This window comes from Zootoca vivipara, chromosome 16 (genome assembly GCF_965207765.1).
Source record: "Zootoca vivipara chromosome 16, rZooViv2.hap1.1, whole genome shotgun sequence".
NCBI lineage: Eukaryota > Metazoa > Chordata > Lepidosauria > Squamata > Lacertidae > Zootoca > Zootoca vivipara.
In genome coordinates, this window is record NC_142599.1 from 16,475,636 (window position 1) to 16,497,292 (window position 21,657).

General features: G+C 43.8%; 2 protein-coding genes across 2 annotated transcripts; one reads left to right on the plus strand and one right to left on the minus strand.

Moving 5' to 3' along the window:
- Positions 1–526: 526 nt before the first annotated feature.
- COQ5 (coenzyme Q5, methyltransferase) lies at positions 527–11,772 on the plus strand. Its single transcript, XM_035099132.3, has 7 exons — positions 527–891; positions 2,652–2,801; positions 4,140–4,364; positions 5,359–5,465; positions 7,310–7,398; positions 8,148–8,259; positions 8,419–11,772. The coding sequence occupies exons 1-7, from the start codon at positions 720–722 to the stop codon at positions 8,518–8,520; spliced, it is 957 nt and encodes a 318-aa protein (XP_034955023.1). The 5' UTR covers positions 527–719; the 3' UTR covers positions 8,521–11,772.
- DYNLL1 (dynein light chain LC8-type 1) lies at positions 10,822–17,450 on the minus strand. The gene is made up of 3 exons (XM_035099133.3): positions 17,270–17,450; positions 14,575–14,712; positions 10,822–11,808 (listed from the first exon to the last, which is right to left on the minus strand). The coding sequence occupies exons 2-3, from the start codon at positions 14,704–14,706 to the stop codon at positions 11,671–11,673; spliced, it is 270 nt and encodes an 89-aa protein (XP_034955024.1). The 5' UTR covers positions 14,707–14,712; positions 17,270–17,450; the 3' UTR covers positions 10,822–11,670.
- Between the last annotated feature and the right edge of the window lie 4,207 nt (positions 17,451–21,657).

Genomic DNA, 21,657 nt, shown 5'->3' on the forward strand with positions numbered 1-21,657 from the left:
CCGAAGTTTGGGGATGCCTGCTAAACGATTGTGCCACAGTAGATTTTTTAGTCTTTAATACGCCACAGAACTCTTCTGTTTTTGCAGTACAAGGAGAGTTGTTTCTTGAGATTGCATTGCGGTACTAACGATCGTGATGCACAAACTTTCATTTCACCCCGCAGTTGTGCTGAAGAGTCCTCCATGATGTGGTATAGCTAGGTACCACATCATACTGTGTCTCATCATGAGAAGTTGGTAAGATGATCACGATGCATTTACATCATCCGAAGTAGGCATAATTTAGCATTTTCAGTGTGAACGTATATGTATCTATTCAGAAACAAGCCCAAATGAATTCAGCCTTTTGTTTCTTTTACACCCTATTCTTTACACTTGCAAGTAAGTTCCTCTGACAGCCATAGAATTTAGCCCCAAGAAACTGAACATGGAATTTTGGCCTTAAACAAATTCACATATCGTTTGCATAAGAGGAGACACCTAATTTTACATCCACGTCTGAACAGTGGCTATCATTATTATACAGCTATGGCAATTCACAGCGGTTGTTAGACCAGTCTTGAAAACTCCCCAACAATTCTCTCCGATGTTGACGATGCCCGTGACGTCGGCGTCTAAGGAAGAATGAGCCCTTGCGAGTGGTTCACGCTTTGAGAATGGGCGGAGCTACAATGAAAGACGCGGCGAGGTGACGTAAAACCATTGCGACACCTGACAAGATGGCGGCCTCCATGGTTGTTGTCTCCCGCAGGGTTTGGGACGGCTGCCGCCGCGGGCAAAGAGTGCTTCGCCTCCTTCGGGGCCTGTGCAGCGGGGGACAGCGCCCGGCCACCGACGGAGAGACACATTTCGGGTTCCAGACCGTGTCTGAGTCGGAGAAAAGCGAGAAGGGTGAGCTAGGCGGAAGGGAGTAGCCAGGCCTCGCCTGAGTGGAGGCGTGGAGGCGGAGTTTATTTGTTTTGTTTAAAATTGTCGGTTTTTTGGCTTTTTTAAAACAAAAGTAACTCAAAGCGACTTACAACAGTAAATAAATAACACATACATTAAAGGTAGCATGAAACTACAATAGAATAAATATCATTTTGTTTTTATTTATTATAACATATAAAGGTAAAGGGACCCCTGACCATTAGGTCCAGTCGTGACCAACTCTGGAGTTGCGGCGCTCAGCTTTCATTATTGGCCAAGGGAGCTGGTGTACAGCTTCCAGGTCATGTGGCCAGCATGACGAAGCCGCTTCTGGCGAACCAGAACAGCACACGGAAACGCCGTTTACCTTCCCTCTGTAGTGGTACCTATTTATCTACTTGCACTTTGACGTGCTTTTGAACTGCTAGGCTGGCAAGAGCTGGGACCGAGCAACGGGAGCTCACCCCGTCGTTGGATACAAGCCTGTGAGAGGTCCAAGGGTCACCTAGTGCTGAATGGGAATTTGAGCTCTGGTATAGCATGTCAAAATGCAAGTAGATAAATAGGAACCGCTACAGTGGGAAGGTAAACGGCGTTTCCATGTGCTGCTTCTGGTTTGCCAGAAGCGGCTTTGTCATGCTGGCCACATGACCTGGAAGCTATACGCCGGCTCCCTCGGCCAATAATGCGAGATGAGCGCGCAACCCCAGAGTCGGTCACGACTGGACCTAATGGTCAGGGGTCCCTTTACCCTTTACCTTTATTACAGTGGTACCTCGGGTTACAGACACTTCAGGTTACAGACTCCGCTAACCCAGAAATAGTACCTCAGGTTAAGAACTTTGCTTCAGGATGAGAACAGAAATTGTTCTTAACTTGGTACCTCAGGTTAAGAACAATTTCAGGTTAAGAACTGACCTCCGGAATGAATTAAGTTCTTAACCCGAGGTACCACTGTATAACTCATGCATCCCCAAACTTCGGCCCTCCAGATGTTTTGGACTACAATTCCCATCTTTCCCAACCACTGGTCCTGTTAGCTAGGGATCATGGGAGTTGTAGGCCAAAACATCTGGAGGGCCAGTTTGAGGATACCTGGTATAACTATTAACATTATGGTTTTATTTTGCCCTTTATCACATTTGTGACCCTGCATAAATGCATAAAAATTTAAAGTTACCTGAACATTCAGTGACATACAAAATGTATAAAATTATAATCGGAATTTAACATAAACTGAATATTCAGTGGCGCAACAGTGTTGTGGCAAACTAAAGACTAACAAATTGGTTTTACACCATGCAGGAACTGAGTTTTCCAGGCAGATAGCCAATGATGGCTCCAGTTGACAGGAGGCAGGGAATGCTGTAGTTTGACTGTCAACACAGAAAAGGTCTTGTCCTAGATCATCACACAGTGTACCTCACCTATAAGTGGGTCCATGAGAAGGGCACAAGCAGACTTATATTGGGAGAGGTGCTCTTTCAAAGATCCAGGTCTCAAGTCATTTAGGACTTTATTTGTTAAAGGTAACACCTTAAATTGGGGCAAGAAAAGTAACTGGGGAAAGCTTTCAGGAATTGTGTGAGCCTATTCGAGAAAATGGCATCTGCCAGAGCTACATTTAGCTACCATTGAGCTACAGCCCTTCCCTGAAAGAAAAAAAGAAGTATCTTACAATATGTGGCAATGTAATCAACACATTATTTGATCATGATCAGTGATGCAGCTATCATTTGCAGTTTACCAAGTTTTTGAAAATGTGGCTAAGAAGTATGATTTAATGAATGATTCAATGAGTCTGGGAATCCATCGTCTTTGGAAGGACAACCTGCTGCATCAAATGAACCCTTACCCTGGAAGCCAGTTGCTTGATGTTGCTGGAGGGACAGGTGAGACTCATGTTGTTCATAGGGATATTTTAATGAGCTTTAGCTCCACGTGTGAGACAATGTGTACAATATTTATTTTTTAGGAACTTAATAAGCTGCCTTATACAGAGTCAGAGCCTTGGTCCACCTAGCTCAGATTTGTCAACCCTGACTGGTAGCAGCCTCTGGGAAGTGAGCAATCTCCAACAATCTGTATTGTGAAGAGATTAATGCTATTCAACTTGTTGCTCTGGAGTTGCGGGTGAGCAATGAATTAGGATTATAGGAAGCTGCATTTTGCCGGGTCAGACCACTAGTCATAACAGCAATGGCTTTCCAGGGTTTCAAGTATTGTCTCTCCCACCCCACCAGGAGATGTCAGGGATTGAATTTGGGATTGTCTGCATTAAAAAGAGATGCTCTACCACTGAGCTACAACCCTTCCTGTTCACTTTTTAGTCTTTCAGGTTATTAGTTTTTGTGTTTTGTTAAGCTTATTTGTTGGTTTCTAAATTGTATTTATATGTTGTGTGCGAATCAGGGTTTATTCTAGCCTTCCAAAACCTGCTGGCCTCCAGATTTCATTGGACTACAACACCTATTAGCCCTAGCCAGCATGACCAATGGTCAAGGATGACAGTAGCAGTGATCCAAATCACTTGAAGAGCACCAGGTTGGGAAAACTGGTTTATTCACACTTCTGTATACATTCCTGGGAGCTTCTGATGAAGGGGTGTTAATGACTGAAACAAGTAATTAACGGTAGTACAATCCTCTGCAGATCTATTTGTCGCCAAGTCACACAATCTCAAAAGGGAATGACCCTCAGGAAAGTGGGTGGATGTGGTGCTTTCCATCAAGTGGTTCTCAACATGGTTTTGCACAATTTTGCAATAATACAAGATACTGAACAGACACATGCTTTACCCAGCAACTTTTAGTCCTCTGGTTGTTTGGGAAAGGGCCTTGACTCAGTGCTCAAGCATCTGCTTTGCATTCAAAAGGTTCCAGCTAGGACTGGTAGAGACTCCCTGCTTGAAACCCCGGAGAGCCATTGTCAGAACAGTGTAGGGAGCATTGAACTAGATGGGCCAATGGGCTGATTCAGCATAAGGCAGCTTCCTATGCACAACCTTTCTTGGGTGCTGCTGAAATTGTACTGTGCTTCCCTCTGGACAATCTCGGGACAGTTGGCATTTGGAGTTGAATGTTCTTCCTAGGTTGAATAAATGAATGCAGCTTGAGAATGAATAAATACGGAAACTCCTAATGCAATACGTTAGCGCACTTACAATGCTTAAGCATTAAATTTTAGGGAAGAATCCCACATTGTGAGTCTTCCTTTCAAAACTAACGCAGGAGACATCGCCTTTCGGTTTATCAATTACGTGCGTTCCCAGCGGGAGCGACGAGTCCAGCAGCAGCTGAGATCCCATCAGAATTTATCGTATGAGGAGATTACCAAGCTTTACCATGAAGAGGAGCATCAGTCCCTGGGAGGATCCCACGTGGTGGTTTGTGACATTAACAAGGAGATGCTGAAGGTTGGGAAGAAGAAATCACAACGCCTTGGTTATTCTCAAGGTAATAGACTGTTACTTCAGCAAAGGGATGGAAAACGTGTATGGATAGCCTAGTTCAACATCTAAGCCCCACCTTTTTGACTAGAAAAAAGTTTAACTTGCATTACTCAGATTACCCCATTACTTGTACAGTACGGTATATGTCAACCTAGTACACTTCCGTTATGTTGGACTACAATTCCCATCAGCCACAGCCAGCAAAGGCTGCTCTTAAGCATCCTGCCCATAAGCACTCAGCATACTGAATCATGTCTATCTATAATTGGCAACAATGAGTTATTCTTTGAAGGTATGGAGAAGAGGTGAGTGACTGGCGACATGATAGTTTATAAAATTATGCATGGCATAAAGAAAATGGATAGAGAAATAGTTTTCTCCCTCTCTCACATTTAGTTGAGATTCCTGCATTGCAGGGAGTAGATGACACTTGGGGTCCCTTCCAACTCTTTTATTTTATTACTAAAACTTAACGGGCACCCAATGAAGCTGTATATTGGAAGATTCAGGGCAGATAAAGGACTTATTCACACAGCACATAGTTAAACTGTGGAACTCACTCCTACACGAGGCAGTGATAGCCATCTACCAGATGGCTTTAAAAGAGAATTAGACAAATTCATGGAGGAGAAACTAGCCACGAAGGTTGTGCTCAGCTCTATGATTGGAGGCAGCAATGCTTCTGAGTACCAGTTTCTTGAAACCACAAAAGGGAAGAGTGCTTGTGTGCTTGAATCCTGCTTGCTGGTTTTCCACAGGCATCTGATTGACCAGATCCAGCAGGCTTTTCTTATATTCGTATGGAATACTACAGCTACAGCGGTGTCTTTTTTAAGCTTTACTCCATACACGTATGCCATCTTGTGCTGGTTCGCTTTAAGTTGACTTTTGCCTGTAAATGATGGTGGATACTCTCCTAGCAGTCTGATGACACAGCCTTCCTGAAAGTTGCTTAGGGTGTGCCACTGAGCAGTTTCCCTTTACATTCTCTTTCAAAGGATTATCCTGGGTGCTTGGAGATGCTGAAGAGTTGCCCTTCAACAATGACAGTTTCGACATATACACAATTGCCTTTGGTATCCGGAATGTCACTCATATAGACCAGGTGAGCATGGGGGGCATTGGTTAGATCTTGCTGGATTTTACTCTTTGAAGAACACAACAGCTTGTTCTGCTGGATCAGAGCGAGGTCCATATAGTCCATGGGTAAGCAAACTAAGGCCCGGGGGCTGGATCCAGCCCAATCGCCTTCTAAATCCAGCCCACGGAAGGTCCGGGAATCAGCATGTTTTTACATGAGTAGAATGTGTACCTTTATTTAAAATGCATCTCTGGGTTATTTGTGGGGCATAGGAATTCGTTCATTTCCCCCCCAAAAAATATAGTTTGGCCCCCTCCAGGGTCTGAGGGACAGTGGGCCGCCCCCCCCCCTGTGGAAAAAGCTGGCCCCTGTGTAGTCAACCATTCTGTTTCCAATGCTAGCTAGTCATTTGCCTCTGGAAGAGAAGGGTATGGCTTTCCTGTGTTTATTATTATTGAGACGGGTAGCAGCACAAGAGCCCTACTGAATCAGACAATCTAGCCTACTATCCTGGCCTCATAGTGTCCAACCACATACAGTGGTACCTCGACTTACGAAGGGGATCCGTTCTTCGGAAGTCGAATCGTCCATTTTGCGCATGTGCAAAGCGCGATTTTGCGCTTTGCGCACTCACAGACCATGCGCCCCGCTTCTGCGCATGCACAGATCGCTCACGCGGCGAAAATACTTCCGGGTTTGTGGACTTCGTAAGTCGAGGTACCACTGTACATGCCTATGGGAATTCAGCAAGCAGGACCTCAGCACAACAGCGCATATGCTCTCCAGCAGCTGGTATTGAGAGGCATAATGCCTCTAATGCTGGAAGTAGTACATGGTCATTATCTGCCTATGCCAGGCATCCCCAAACTTCGGCCCTCCAGATTTTGGGACTACAATTCCCATCATCCCTGACCACTGGCCCTGTTAGCTAGGGATCATGGGAGTTGTAGGCCAAAACATCTGGAGGGCCGCAGTTTGGGGATGCCTGGCCTATGCATTTGCCTAGTCAGCTTCTAAAATCATCCTAGTTGTTAGATTCATTGAGCTTCTTTACTTGAGAACTTGGGATTTACGAGAACGAGTCAATATAATGCTGAGATTATGATCAGCTTCAGGAGGGGAAAAAGGCAAAAGGAGAGAGTAGTCTGCCTGGGTCTCTTTGTCCTGTTACCAAACTTGCACAGGTGCCTAACTTGCTTGGTACCTTGATGCTTTGTCAGGTGGGGCTCCCCCCTCCCTTTCTCATAGTTTGAGTTTCCACTATTTTATTTTTACATTCCCAGCTAGCTTCTTCCAGCTGCTACCTGGAGAATCCATTTAACTACTGTATATTAATTTCTCTTGATTTTATTTATCTTGCTGCAAAAATAAAGCTTTTAGGTGGACATCATTAAATTGAGAGGGAAGGCAGTGGAGGCCTGGAAAACAGGGACTAGCAAAAGGAATAGCAGCCTAGGATTCAGCTGCTGTCATCCCTCACACAGCAGCTTGCTTCTAACTTGCTCAAAACTGGCAGTCACCGTCTCTAAAGGCAGCTGGTATATATTGAGTTTGCAACGGTTCAATAATAATAATAATAATAATAATAATAATAATAATAATAATAATAATTTATTATTTATACCCCGTCCATCTAGCCGGGTTCCCCCAGCCACTCTGGGCGGCTTCCAACAAAACATTAAAATACAGAAATTCATCAAACATTAAAAGCTTCCCTAAACAGGGCTGCCTTGAGATGCCTCAAGTGTTTAGTGTTTATTAACATGAACACAGCTTGCCTTGCCAAATCCATGTTCTGGATCTCAGAATAGCACCGTGAAGCATCATAAATATGCTTACTTTATTCTTCATTCCACCTTTTTTCCCAGGCTCTTCAGGAGGCATATCGAGTCCTGAAACCAGGAGGGAGATTCCTCTGCCTAGAATTCAGTCATGTGAACAACTCCTTCATTTCCAGGTTGGGTTAGGGATTCTCTTTTTTTCATCCCCTTAAGCAAATGATGTTTACCTCCAGATGTTTTGAATTAGAACTCCCATCACCCCCGTTTGCCGGGACATAGGATTCTGGGGCTTGCAGGAGGATGGCTGTGCAGGCAGGGGCTGATGGGAGTTAGGGTTGGCAGATGAGGGGCCCCCCCCAACCCCCATCTTCCTCTTATCATAGCACTGGAGAAGACAGTCACTGTCTTTTCTCCTGTGCACTCTCCATTGCAGCACTGGGTTAGGAAGAGAGGTTTAAACCTTCTTAGTCCAGCACTGTAATGGGGAGGAGTGTGGTGTGGTCTATGTGCATGTGTGCGTGTTTGGTGGCATGTGGCCCCTGAAGGGCTGGCCAGCCTTGAAGTACCACTCTGTTCTGCCTTGGTCAGACCCTACCTGGAGTATTTTGTACAGTTCTGGGCAGTTTAAAATGGATATTGACAAGATGTTGGAAGATGTGCAGAAGGCAACCAAGAAGATAAAGGGTCTGGAAACCAAGCCTTGTGGGGAAGGTTTGAGGGAGCTGGATATTTTTAGCCTGACGATTGAGAGGTCATATGATAGCCATCTTCAAATATCTAAAGGGTTTGTCACATGGAAGATGGAGCAAGATTGTTTTATGTTGCTTCAGAGGGTAGGACTCGAATCAAAGGTTTCAAGTGGCAAGAAAGGAGATTGATCTGCAATATCTGTATTAACCTACTGGTGTTTTTGCCCCTTTTGCAGTTTGTATGATCTGTATAGCTTCCAGGTTATCCCTGTGCTGGGCGAGGTTATTGCTGGTGACTGGAAATCCTACCAGTATCTCGTAGAAAGCATCAGGCGCTTTCCGTCCCAGGTAAAAAAACAAAAACCTTTTAAGTCTATATACGTTGAGGCTGCAATTGTACGTCCTAGGATTGTACACAGCAAATGTCCCAGGTGAGGTGCACTGTGAAATGTTCAGGAATCCCAGAGTTTCATCACTTATTGAAGTATCGCCATTGTTGCATTTCAGGTAGAATTCAAGGAGATGATTGAAGATGCAGGCTTTCTGAAGGTGGACTATCAGAACCTGGGTTCAGGCATTGTGGCTATTCACTCTGGCTTCAAGTTATGACTTTCGTCTTATAGTGTACAAGTTTCAAAATGAAAGGGTGGACTGAACTCTGATGGCCAAATTCAAATGGCTAGGCCTTGCAACACACTTGGCATCATGCCATCAAAGCACACTAATCCCTTGGGGAATTATATTTCAGTTATCAGTCAGCTGCTGTATTCTGCTGCTGTAGTCATGTGACAGCTGGGTAAGCATCTGCCTCATCTTGCTATGGAACAACACATGAACCACTGGAAGATGCGACTTTTATTTCAGTGAGAATTTTTTAAAAAATATGATGGGTTTAGGCAGTTCTGTTCATGAGGGCAGCTGCATTTTAAGACTCAAGTAATTTCAATCATGTCAACCACCTTTTGTGTAGCCATGTGTGGCACCCACTAGCCTCAAAAAAAGGGTGTGCACTTACTGGGTAAAAGTCAGTGAAGCACCAGTCTGTCATCAGAGGTGCCAGTTGTGAGATTTCTTGCTGTATTTATTAAATATATATCTAAATTTTCAAATTTCTTTAATTGAAATAAGACTTGTAGTTTGTTTGAACCTCAAAATGGATGTAGCCTCTGTGTAGAGGACAACCAATGGTACATACCCTAATTATGCTAGCTCTATTCTTCACAAATTCTTAATCCAAGATGGAGGTCCTCATCTACAAACTCTATTATTATTTCTTGAATTTATATACTGCCCTATACCCAGAGGTTTATGGCAACACACTCATAATCCTCATCTCCTGCTGTAATGTAAGCATGTGTAACTACAGTAACGACCATGTTATTTCTTCTCAAGAAAACTCTACCATATGAGGTTATGGAGCTGCCCCCCCCATCCTTTAAATAGTAGCATCATGTATGTGGTACTGCATGATTACAATATATTCATGTGAGGAGTTACATAAATATTGTTCCCGTGTGTGAAGAAAGCTTGGGCACTGCCATTCTTGGTGTAGTGCTGCATCTCCTGAACCCAAGCCCCTGGATACTGTTGAGTGGCAGTAGGTCTTCATGGACTGCCTGCCCTTCATAATCACCACTTTAGGCAGGATTGAATATCTACATTAGAAAGAAGAGTAACTAGCACAGAGGAGGAGCAAGCATTTGCACAAACTACATATTTAAAGTTTGATGAAGATGCAAATTGGGTCTCTGTACTACACCCTACAGTGAAAGCTAGATAGCTCAGTTGGTTAGAGCATGATGCTGATAAAGCCAAGGTTGCAGGTTCAATCACCATATAGGACAGCTGCATATTCCTGCATTGCAAGGGTTGCACTAGAATCCTCAGGCATGTCCAACAGGTAGATCGTGATCTACCGGTAGATCATTGGACGTCTGCAGTAGATCACTGGTAGATCATTGTCTCCCCACAAAGAAGCTGAACAACTGTGGCTCCCCTAAAAAAAGCTCTAAATTTTACCTCCTCCCTGAAAAAACACAACAACTTTGGCCTGAAACCCCCCCCCCAAAATGGGCCTTCCTCCTTCCTCAAAAAAGCTCAACAACTTTTGACCTGAACCCAAAAAAGTGGGTAGATCACTGCCAGTTTTTAACTCTGAGTAGATTGCAGTCTCTTGGGAGTTGGCCACCCCTGGACTAAATGATTCTCAGGGTCCCTTCCAACTCAACTCTGCAATTCTATGATTTTCTGGGCTGGCCTTTACTTCAACACCAAAATATGCAAATAATGTTCTAGTCTGGATGCTATTGACCTCCTATCTACCCCCCTAAAAAGAGCAGGAGAGGAACTTGCAGGACTACCATCAGGTGATATATTTGCAATGAAAAGTAGTAGCAGCCACTGCAAAAAATTCTTAACTACCAAAGAACTACCAACTCATTACAAATTAATGTTGCATTCTCCAAAGTTGCAAACATTTTCAAATGAAATGTTGAGCATGCACTCCAGTGTACAAAACAGTAGGTCTTTGTAAAATGCTTGGTTTGGATTGTGGGAAAAGGAGATCTGACATATCAGTGAAACAAGCAGGAGCTGCACATCCTGCTAAGCTAGGTGACATTCTTTTTCCAAGCAGTGGTATGTTTTATTCTTTGGGCTTTAGACAGGCATTCTACCACTGTTCCTTACATCAAGATGCCCTATCAAAAATGAGATGCCAAAAAAAACAGGGCATGTATGCTACTGGGAACAAGTATTGTACGTAAATGCTTTTGATTACATTAGGCTAGAATGTTATGTATTAAAATATTCCATATTGGAATTTAAATAACCAGGCATCACTAAACATTTTTAGAGGCGACAATAAGTCTGGCACATATTTCTAACTAAAGAATCACACTGACCAGAATGTAATTTAAGTTCAGTTGTTCCTTTTGTGCACTGCATTAATCATCAAAACATGCATACTGGTAAGTAAAGATCATCCTTAGATACATCTTTGCAGGCATTAGATACACCCTAGATTGCAGTTCATGCAAAATTACTTGTAAAGACAATGAACACACTGGGATCCCTTCCAATTTATGCATAAACTTGTGCAACCTTGTACATACTTGCTTGAAAGTCCCACTGGATGAGTCAGTTATGTCATTTTACAAGTAAATATGCTTAAGAATCAGATGCAATACAGGGAATAGTTTACAGGTCCTATTGGCTCCAATGCTAGCGCTGTTTTGCCAAAGGCAAATCCAGTTCATTCAGTAGACTTAGAAAACTATGGCTCTCCAGATGTTTTTGGATTTGAACTCACACCAGTCTCAAGCAACATGGCTAATGGGTAATGGGGGTTGTAATCTTAAACATCCAGAAGGCCACAAGTTAGTCACCCCTGATTTAGGCAATTAATTTGCTATTTCAAGTCTGCAGTGCAAAGCTGGTAGTCGTAGGAGAGTTGGCCAAATATGGAAGTATTAGAACAAGCTCTTAAAGATTGAATGTATGCCCAAATGTTTTATTAGAAAATTAGGACTTGTGGGTTGCTTTTTGTAAAGAAAATACATACAAGATTACTTTTTTGCTATTTTTTTATGGCCACAACAAAAACACAAAATGGTACAGAGGAGTACCTGTCCATTAAAACAACAAAAGGCTTGAAGATCAAGGTATGTTCCCTGGGGAAGGCTGAAGACTTCAGTCTATTTGGAATTAGCGTGCAGTCCTGTAACCAAATGCATGTTTGGGGTGGAACAGTCCCATGTTCTAACCGGATTTGAAGAGGAGAATGGCAACTTGACCCAGGTAGAAGTAGATGAAGTGTTTGGTCTCATGAGTCACATAGCTGCCAAAATTTCTTCCCACAATGCAGTGCCAAGTAGGATTGTATTTCTTGTCAAACTCCTGAAAGAGAATAACTTAATAGCTTAGCTTCTCAAGAGAACAGCTTCACTCATGTGTTTGGAAAGAATATGCAATGCAGTCTTATAACCTCTTGAGCTATACATACAAGGAAAATGCAACAACATAGTCCACTTTTGTTCTTGCCATGTATGAGACAATGAAAGACTGCTGTCCAGAAATTGAAACCAAAATAAAATACTGACATTAACTGGACTATTTTGGAGCAAGTAGCTTTAGAAGTGCTGCAGGGATATTCTATGCAACCCATACAGATGTTCAGGCAGTCTGGGTTTAGGAAGAGAAGTTACACACAGGTCCTACTTTTGTAACGAAGTCCACCATTCCATCATTTCCTATGAAAATATTTCTAATCTGGGATTTCTCCAACCTCTCCCCCCACCCCCAAGTTCCTGAAATGTATGCAGATAATCCGCAAGAGAACAGAGGAAAAAACAGATTTGCCTAACCCAGGGTTTCCAAAACTTAGATCTCCAGCTGTTTCTGGACTACAGTTCCAATCATCCCTGACTAGTGGTCCTGCTATATAGGAATGATGAGAGTTGCAGTCCAAAACCAGCTGGAGACCCAAGTTTGGGAAACCCATGTCTTATCTCCCCTGCTCCGATTCCTTTGTTCTTGGCTCCCCACTTCCTCTCTCTCTCTCTGGTTTCTTCCCAAAAATGGCTGTTGCCAACTAGCAAAGCACAAACCAGCAAGGAAGTCAGTTGTTCGGATATCTGAGTCTGCAGTGCTCATAGCAAGGTTTTGGCAGAACTCTTTAAGGATAAGTGAATTTTTGCATCGCAAGCATGTGGATAAGCAGGACCTGCATGTACTGTATACAACTAATAATTAGTTGTATAATTCTACTTCACTTTGTACCTCACAAGATTTGGTAAGCATTTTATTCATAACTTGTCATTTGGAAACCTCATCCAAAGCAACTATGACAGTATCAGCCAATCCTAAAGTTTTGGGGGGACAGTGTGACCAGGATATGGTGTGCTTAAAAAGGGCCAGTTATACATTGTTAGCACTGTAATTTCTTGTCTATATTTATTCTGAAAAATAATGTGAAAGAAATTGAGGGTTTATTATGGTAATGTTTTACTAAATCTTGGAAATACGGATTTTCTTTTAGAGGCTTGGAGCAGTTGATACTCAACCAATTTATATTAATACTGTATATTGCTTAGCAAATTTCAGAGTACTGATTTTTATAGATATTAATCCCATCCTTGTAGCAGACTATGCATTTAATACACTACTATATCAGCTAATATTAAATCACTTGTGTCCCTCCCTGTACTTGAGTAGGATTCAATCCAGGGGTTTGCAAAGTTTTTGTGGCTTATTTCCGGCGTCCACAGCTTTCTGCAACCAATGGGAAGCCGGCCAGGTCCCTGTTCTGCTGTGCTGGTTTAGCATGGAGCACGGGAGCCGACCAAGTGGGCAATGGGGGTCCATGGGCCGGTTAAACGACCTCCTTGGGCCGCTTGTGGCCCACGGGTCTTAGGTTGCTGACCCCTGAATCAGACCAATCCTAAACATATAGTGGCTTATGCAGCAAGTCTTGAGTGTCTACCACATTTCCCCACCCCCACCCCATATGCATAACAGTCTGAGTGGCTAGGTTTGCACACTATTAAACTGTAAGTTAGTGCCTCTTCCAGTGTGACCACAAGCTGATTTTGCACTCAAACCATGAATTGTGGTTAATGAAAAAAGCCTACTTTGATTTGAAACCAACTTGCTTCCACTAATCATAATTATAACTAAAACTACACAGTATTTCCAAGTTATCATCATAACAAATTGAGGCTAGGTTAAAATAGAAGCAAAGGCTAACAAACTCTTCAAAGTCATGCTGAAGAAGATGGTAGCAACCAACCATGAGGCTTGCTGTGACCTGCCTTCGTAATGCTGAATTGTTGCATAGCACTGTTGCAAATACAGGGTGTATCTTGCTACAACTTGTTAAAAGCTATGCTAAGGAATGTTTTAAGGTTCTGCACTTTTCTCATCTTCAAGGAACAAATATGTATGCTTCCACACTGTCTTAAGGTAAAGGGACCCCTGACGATTAGGTCCAGTCGTGACCGACTCTGGGGTTGCGTGCTCATCTCGCGTTATTGGCCGAGGGAGCCGGCGTACAGCTTCCAGATCATGTGGCCAGCATGACTAAACTGCTTCTGGCGAACCAGAGCAGCGCACAGAAACGCTGTTTACCTTCCCGCTGTAGCGGTACCTATTTATCTACTTGCACTTTGACGTGCTTTCGAACTGCTAGGTTGGCAGGAGCTGGGACCGAGCAACGGGAGCTCACCCCGTCGCGGGGATTTGAACCGCCGACCTTCTGATCAGCAAGCCCTAGGCTCTGTGGTTTAACCCACAGCACCACCTGCGTTCCACACTGTCTTACTCATGCAGATATATGCCTGCCCACTGTCACTGCAGATCTGGCAAGCTTCTTGCAAGCTCTGCCAAAGTCAGAAGATCACAGATGCTTGACAACCCTCTAGGAACACAGACATGCAGTTAGACCACCCACATAGACTAGGCTGTAAAGGAAATGGAGGAAAATGTCCAACTATTCCCTGGCAGGCCAGAACACTCCTACACATACAAAATCAGCTTTACCAGTTAAGAAATCTGTGGACACATGTTTAGTTAGAAATAATTTTAACTGTTCCCTCCCTCAGTCTGAATTTTCCTCTTGCTCTAAGAATTCTAAACTAGCAGCATGCAACAATTATCAAGCTTTACCTTCTTTATGTGGGCAGCAATATCTTTCTCAATGTTGTATTTTTCCAAGGCCTGTGTAGCACACTCCACGGAGTCCTGCTGCATCTCCTCAGACATATCTGCATTCTTTATCACGGCCTTTCGATCACTCATGGTTACCTACAAAGCACAATGGACAATGATTCAAAATGATAACTGGTGCTGGTAGATCCATACACTACACCAGCTAAAAGTCTTTATAATGACTTAATTTCCAGAACCATCCAACCAATCTCTTAAACACACCCCAGAATTTGTTCTGGAGACACAAAGCTAATAAATATACATGCAGTTTATCTCCTCCCACCGTTTTAACAAATCAAGCATGTAAGATCAAACATATAATTTATTTCTGCAAGAAGAGACCAATATGCTCAACACTTTGTGTGCCAGATGTACTTCAGTAAAACACAGACCCCACCTTGGGGGTTGAGCTGAACAACCTACACGCTACTTAAATTAGACTGAACAAATGCAGTGTGTTGCAGGCACCTTTTGCTGAGCTTGGATCATTATAGGAGGACCTAATTGGCCACAGATGTCTGAGTTGCCCCACCCACTGATGGGAATGCAGACAAAGGTATTCTCATCACTATACCCACAGACTTAACTGTCTTCACCCTCAAGCAGGAATTCCACATTTTCTTACATCCTAGAACTACTTGCCCACAAGATACCCTTTGTACAGCTCACAAGAGGTCTCCCTCCCATCATACAAGATTCCTAACGCCTTCTAAATTATTTTGATTCCTTTCTTCTCCAAACTTTTTCTGTATTGCTTCAAGTCACACAACATCTAGCACATTATTTTAAGATTACTTCAGAGATTAAATGACGCAATTAAGGGACTTGTTCTATTTTTTAAAAATACAAAATTGCAGGGATGGACATGGGGACTAGTTTAAAGAAGTTGTACAATGCTTTGCAAAGTTACAAACAATCTGATAATGTCTTCATCAGAAACTTTCCCACCATCACCCCTCCCAACATCATCATTAGACATTTAACATCCTCCCTAATTTGCCTATTTTACCCACAAGGCTTCAGGGATTCCTTGCCACACCCACACAATCATACTATGCCTTTTAAGTAAGCCTTTTCTCTCCCATACACACTCTACAAACTGAAGTGTCAGTGTCTTGAGAAAGTAGGAATTACACAATACCTAACACACTAGATAATACAGTGCAATCCACCACAAATCCTACCCCTCCTGAAAAATATATGCCCAACATATTCAGAAAACATACTCCTGTTACCTCCCTTCCTATTTATTCCCTTCCCTAGTTATTCATTGCAAACCAAAGAGGAGCTGGCTGTGGTTTCCTCAATAGTTGGACCCCACATGGCACAAAACTAAGAATACTTTCAAGCATTTCTTTTTAAATTTCTCTCTGAAGTCTAAAAATTATGCTGCAAAAACAAAAAAAGGTGCAACAGCAGCATACCATCAAATAATTAAAAAGAAACGCTGCCTTGCAAAATCTTCCTCCTCCTCCATCAGGTGACCCTCAAACACACTACGGGGCTCCCCAGTTTGAGTCTTCATTCAAAATAATTAAGATAATCAGAAGCAGCAAAATCAGCCAACTGTACGGGTTCACATGAGGTGGGGAAGAGAGGATAACTGTCCAAAATGCAGTTGGCCAAAACACTTATTTAAAAGGTTGCAAAATAAGCTTGCAAGCATCCAAGTTCTCCAGAACCCTTCATGATGCCAACACTTTATGAACTGTGCTTAAAAGTCATTTCTATACCACTTTCTAATTCCACCCCTCTCCCTCTAATTTAGATTGCACAGACTTAAGGAATTCATTTATTTTAAAAACTTTTTTAAAGTTTTGCATTGTTATGTCTTTTAATGGTCTGTAAAACTGCCTGGAGAACCCAACTTTACAAGAAAAAATCTATAATAAATGAAATGGAGGAACAACGATTACCCATGATTCCGATTCAGTTGCGCAGATTTATTTATAACTCCTCCCAAGGGGTTTCCCCCCACCCCAAAAAAGTTTACATTTTACATATTCTGAGAGCCCAACTTATATATGAGCAGAACACAAACGTCTTCGATAAATCTAATAACCAACTGATAATAATCCCACACCATGACCTGCTTTAATGGATTTTTAAAACGCCATTTAAATTTTGTACCGTATTAGAATTATTCAAACGGCCTGTGAACATTCCAGAGAACCCAACTTTTATAGGATCAGAATTGCAAGCTATACTAATAATAATAATACCGTTTCTTCTCCTCCTCCCCCCCCCACGCCCCTCACACTCCCATCGCCTTCTGCACTTCAGCAGTCCTTGTACCGCACCAATATGTATCTGTATTTTCAAACGGCCTCTGGGCAGCTCGCAGAACCCAACTTTTTGAAGGCCAGAATTACATACCAAACTACTGTATTGCTACTAATGATAATAATAATGTCATCTCCCCCTCACACACACCCCCATCGTCTCCTCCTCGACAGTTCAAGTAATCGTAATGTCACTTTATATATCATTTTCTAACGGCCTCTGGACTGTCCCACAGAACCCAACCGACACATGGCCGGAATCACACTATAACTCTCCTAATATTAATAATGTCCCCCAACCGCCCCCTTCCATCATCTCTGCCGACGCCATTATAATTTCCGCGCTTAAAAACCTCGCCGCCGCGCCTCACCGTGTGCTTCTGGTTAGCGGCGGCTCCTGCGGCTGCTTCCTCCGAGAACGACGGCGGCGGCGGGCAGGGACGTTGGTGGAGCGGACGAGCAAGTTGTCACCTCGGCGCTCCTCCGGAGGCTGCCCCCGTCGCGTAACGAGCTGAGGAAACCCGCGCGCGCCTCGCCTCTGCCTTCGCCCGCGAACAAGCCTCGAGTGCTGCCTGGATGCCCCGGCCACGCCCTCCGCCCGCCGGCAGCGGCCACGCCCAGCCCAGCTCGCCGCCAGCCGCCATTGGCCACGACAACAATACTCCTCTGAGACTATTGGCCGCCTCTCCTGAGCCTCCCGTAGAGTTTTATTGTTGCATTTTGTTGCGGGCCGGCATGCACCGCGCCGGCGTCCGTTGCTGTGGCGACGGGGCCTGGTCAGCCAGGCGGGCCACGAGGCGGAGAGCAAGGAGGCGGCGCTGCTGTGGGCTCCCTTGCAGGATCAGGCAAGCCGCAAATCGGTGGGTGCGCCAGCAAACAGCAAGATTCCTCTGAAGAACTGGGAGAGAGACGTTCTGGATGGCACTTCTGCAAGCTTAATGCTTCTGAGCATATGCATGTATAAAATCAGAGAGAACAGTGTTCCTGAGCATGTGCAGAATGTAATTACTTTGTGATTCGGGGTGCTCCTTCAACTGTTAGCTGTACGTTGTTGCTTTTAGATACTGTTATCTCTCTTTTTTGTTGTATTGCATACAGTCCAATATGGACTAATATGGTAGGAGGTATAGAAATGTTTTAATAAAAAGTAAGTAAACTGTTCAGAGGCTCCCTGCCTTGTGGAGTTAGGTGGTGCCCTCTCTTACCTGGAAGGAGATCGCAGGTAAGTCTCATGAGCGCGTGAGGCTTGGCCCCTACCCTTGGGCTGTAGGACTAGCAGGGCAGCTGGGGAAACTTAACTGCCTGGCGCATTGGGACACTTTCCTGGCCCAGCATCACACTCGCCTCAAAAAAAATTGCCCAGCTAGAATATGACCTTGATCAATTATCATACTTATTGCTTGCCTTAATGGAGAACAGAGGGTGTATGGTTGTGAAGAAGCTAGCCTAGAGTACAAAAGTAAAATTCCCATTCCTTGCTCAGCCAAATGTTTGCTTCTGATCATGCCCACCTTTGCCTCTGGCCCTACCCAACAAAGGCCCCTGGAAGCTTACCCATAATTGAATGCAGCTGTCTACTGAAAAATATTTCCCTGCTTCTGCTGTAAAATTGTTCTACGATAAGCTCCTCTCTGAGATAATCTTTTCAAGTCCAGAACATCATGTGGCTTTGCACAGTGTGCATTACAGCACAGCCACACACCCATGTGACACATAAGTGTGGTATGACTGCAAATAACATACACATCAATAACTGCTTGAGTGGAACTTTTTAATATACTGTACCAGCAACTGGCTCAAGAATGGAAAGCAGAACGTAGGAGTGAACTGACAGTTCTCACACTGTCTGGGAATTAAGCATAAGAAGAGCTCTGCTGGATCAGGCCAATGGCCCATCTAATCCAGCATCCTGTTCTCACAATGATCCACCAGATGCCTGTTATAATAATTTTAAGGTCTTATATACCGTATATATTAATGTTCATAAATGTACCAAGCAAACACATACAAATATGTAAACCACATGTCTGAAAACCCACAGAAAAGTCCTGAAACCATTTTCTCTCTCCCAAAATGACCTCAAATATTTCTCTGCAAGGTCAAAGGAAATGGGAAGTCTCCCCATTGTCTCTTTCACAAATCCTTTCAAAGGCACATTTAAGATATGAATAGGGTATGTGACCAGGTCCTCCAATCAAGCAACCTAGCAGACAATATAAAAAAACAACCCACTTAGATTTCTGTTGCGTGCATGGCTCGGGGGTCCCCCCCCTTGTGTGTGGGGGGGGAGCACCCTGTTGCAACAGCTTTAATAAAGATCAGGCTTACTAGCTGCTTTGCTTCTCAATATTCTCTGGTTGATCTCTGTTATTTTCTCCTACCGATAGAGAACCTACAAAGGACTCTATATGGGCTCTTGGGTACCCCATAATGGAATAGGAGCAGCTTTTTTCTCATAACATGCCCATTATGGAAAAATGGCCAGCAAGACCTGAGCACTCTCCCCATCTGCAGTTTCCAGCAGCTGGTATTGAGAAGCATTACTGTCTCCATCTTTGGAAGCAGAATGTAGCCATGAATTTGTCTAATCCTCTCTTAAAGCCATTGAAGTGGTCATCACTGTCTCCTGCTGGAGCAAGTTCAATAGTTTAACTGTGCAATCAAGCGAATATCAACAATCTGTGTTGGTAAGGGATTAATGCTGTTAAATGCTCTGAAGTCAAGGGTCAGCTGGTGGGCATCCATCTGTCTTTGGAAACAATGGAAGAGAGCACCTTCAGGACTGAAGTCAAACTGTTAGAGATTTACGGTGCCTGCTGTGGCTGTAGAGATGGATACAGGAGAGACATGTTTTGTTGCAGCTGGAGCAGATGAAGGCATCCGGTTTTGCTGGTACAGATGCACCATGGCCTTTCTTATTGCTGCATTCCTCCCAGCGGTCATGCATGTGTATTAAGAGTTAAAATGGGTCCTTCTCTGGGAGGGAGCCCGGACCTCAGGCAGAGCACTATTGTAAGCCCTTACTGGCTAGTAAAATGACAGGATTCCAGTGAAAAGTAAGGTGGCTAGTTAAGCCTGATCTTTATTAAAAAGCTGTTGCAACAGGGTGCTCCCCCACACGCAGGAGAGAGGAGGAGAACCCAGAACAAAGGTGGGCCCGCCCATATATAGACATTTTAAATTGCCCACCCTGCAGTCCAAGACCACCCCCAGAAACATCATACATACATCACAGAAAAGGCGGTCTACACCTGGTACACAGGCTGAAACCCTACCTGCCCGCGGACTGTCTTGCCAGAGTGGTGCATGCTCTAGTTATCTCACGCTTGGGCTACTGCAATGCGCTCTACGTGAAGGTGACCCAGGAACTACAACTAACCCAGAATGCGGCAGCTAGACTGGTGACTGGAGGTGGCTGCTGAGACCGTATGATACCGTTCCTGAAAGACCTACATCGGCTCCCAGTACGTTTCCAAGCACAATTCAAAAGTGTTGGTGTTGACCTTTAAAGCCCTAAATGGCCTCAGCCCAGTATACATGAAGGAGCCTCTCCACCCCCATCGTTCAGCCCGCCCCAGACACTGAGGTTCAGCACCAAGGGCCTTCTGGCAGTTCCCTCACTGCGAGAAGCAAAAGATAAGATAAGATATCTTTATTGTCATTGTCCCCTTGTGGGAACAACGAAATTACTCGGTTGCTACATCCACTCTGATAAAGCATTCCGCATAATCCAAAATTACAAAAACCTAATTAAAAACAGTAAATATAACACAAAATAACAAGTAAAATAAGATGACTTCAAAGTCCAGGCTTTCCATTTAAGGCCAAAATCGCTCTAGATAAGAAACTGTTCCTGAGACGGCTCGTTCTTGCCTGCATTGTTCTATATCTCCGTCCCGATGGCAGGAGCTGAAAGAAATGGTGACCAGGGTGCGTTGGATCTCTTGATATATCTAGTGCTTTTCTATGGCACCTGGTGGTGTAAATTTGTTCTAAGGTGGTGAGTGAGCAGCCAATAATGCTCTCTGCTGTTTTAATAATTCTACACAGCCCTGCTCTGTCCTGGGAAGTACAGCTTCCGTACCACACACATAAACCGTACGTGAGCACACTCTGTATGGCACAGTGATAGAAGGCAAGCAGCAGCTTTTGTGGAAGATGGTTTTTCCTTAAAATTCTAAAAAAAATACAGTCTCTGCTGCGCCTTCTTCACAAGCCCAATTGTATTAACACTCCAGGACAGATCCTCCTGTAACTCAATGCCTAGAAATCTAAACATTGTTACCCTCTCCACACAAATTCTGTCAATCAAAAGTGGCTGGACCTCGTTCTTCTGTCTCCTAAAGTCCACCACAAGCTCATTAGTTTTCTTTGTATTTATGAGCAAGTTGTTGACTCTGCACCACTCTGTCAGCCGCTCCACCTCATCTCTATACTGTACTCAGTTTCACCCTCCTTATCAGAGATGAGCCCGATCATGGTTGTGTCATCTGCAAATTTGACGACCCTATTTCTAGGGTGGGCAGCGACACAATCATACGTATAAAGAGTATAAAGGAGCGGACTAAGCACGCATCCTTGTGGTGTTCCTGTGTTAGTCCTAAGCATGTTAGACATATAAGGGCCCAACCGGACCCTCTGGGAGCGATCTGAGAGAAAGTCCAGTATCCACCCACAGAGTGATAGCGGGAGCCCCAGATTTCCCAATTTAGTTATCAGACGTCGCGGTAGAATGGTATTGAATGCTGAGCTGAAATCT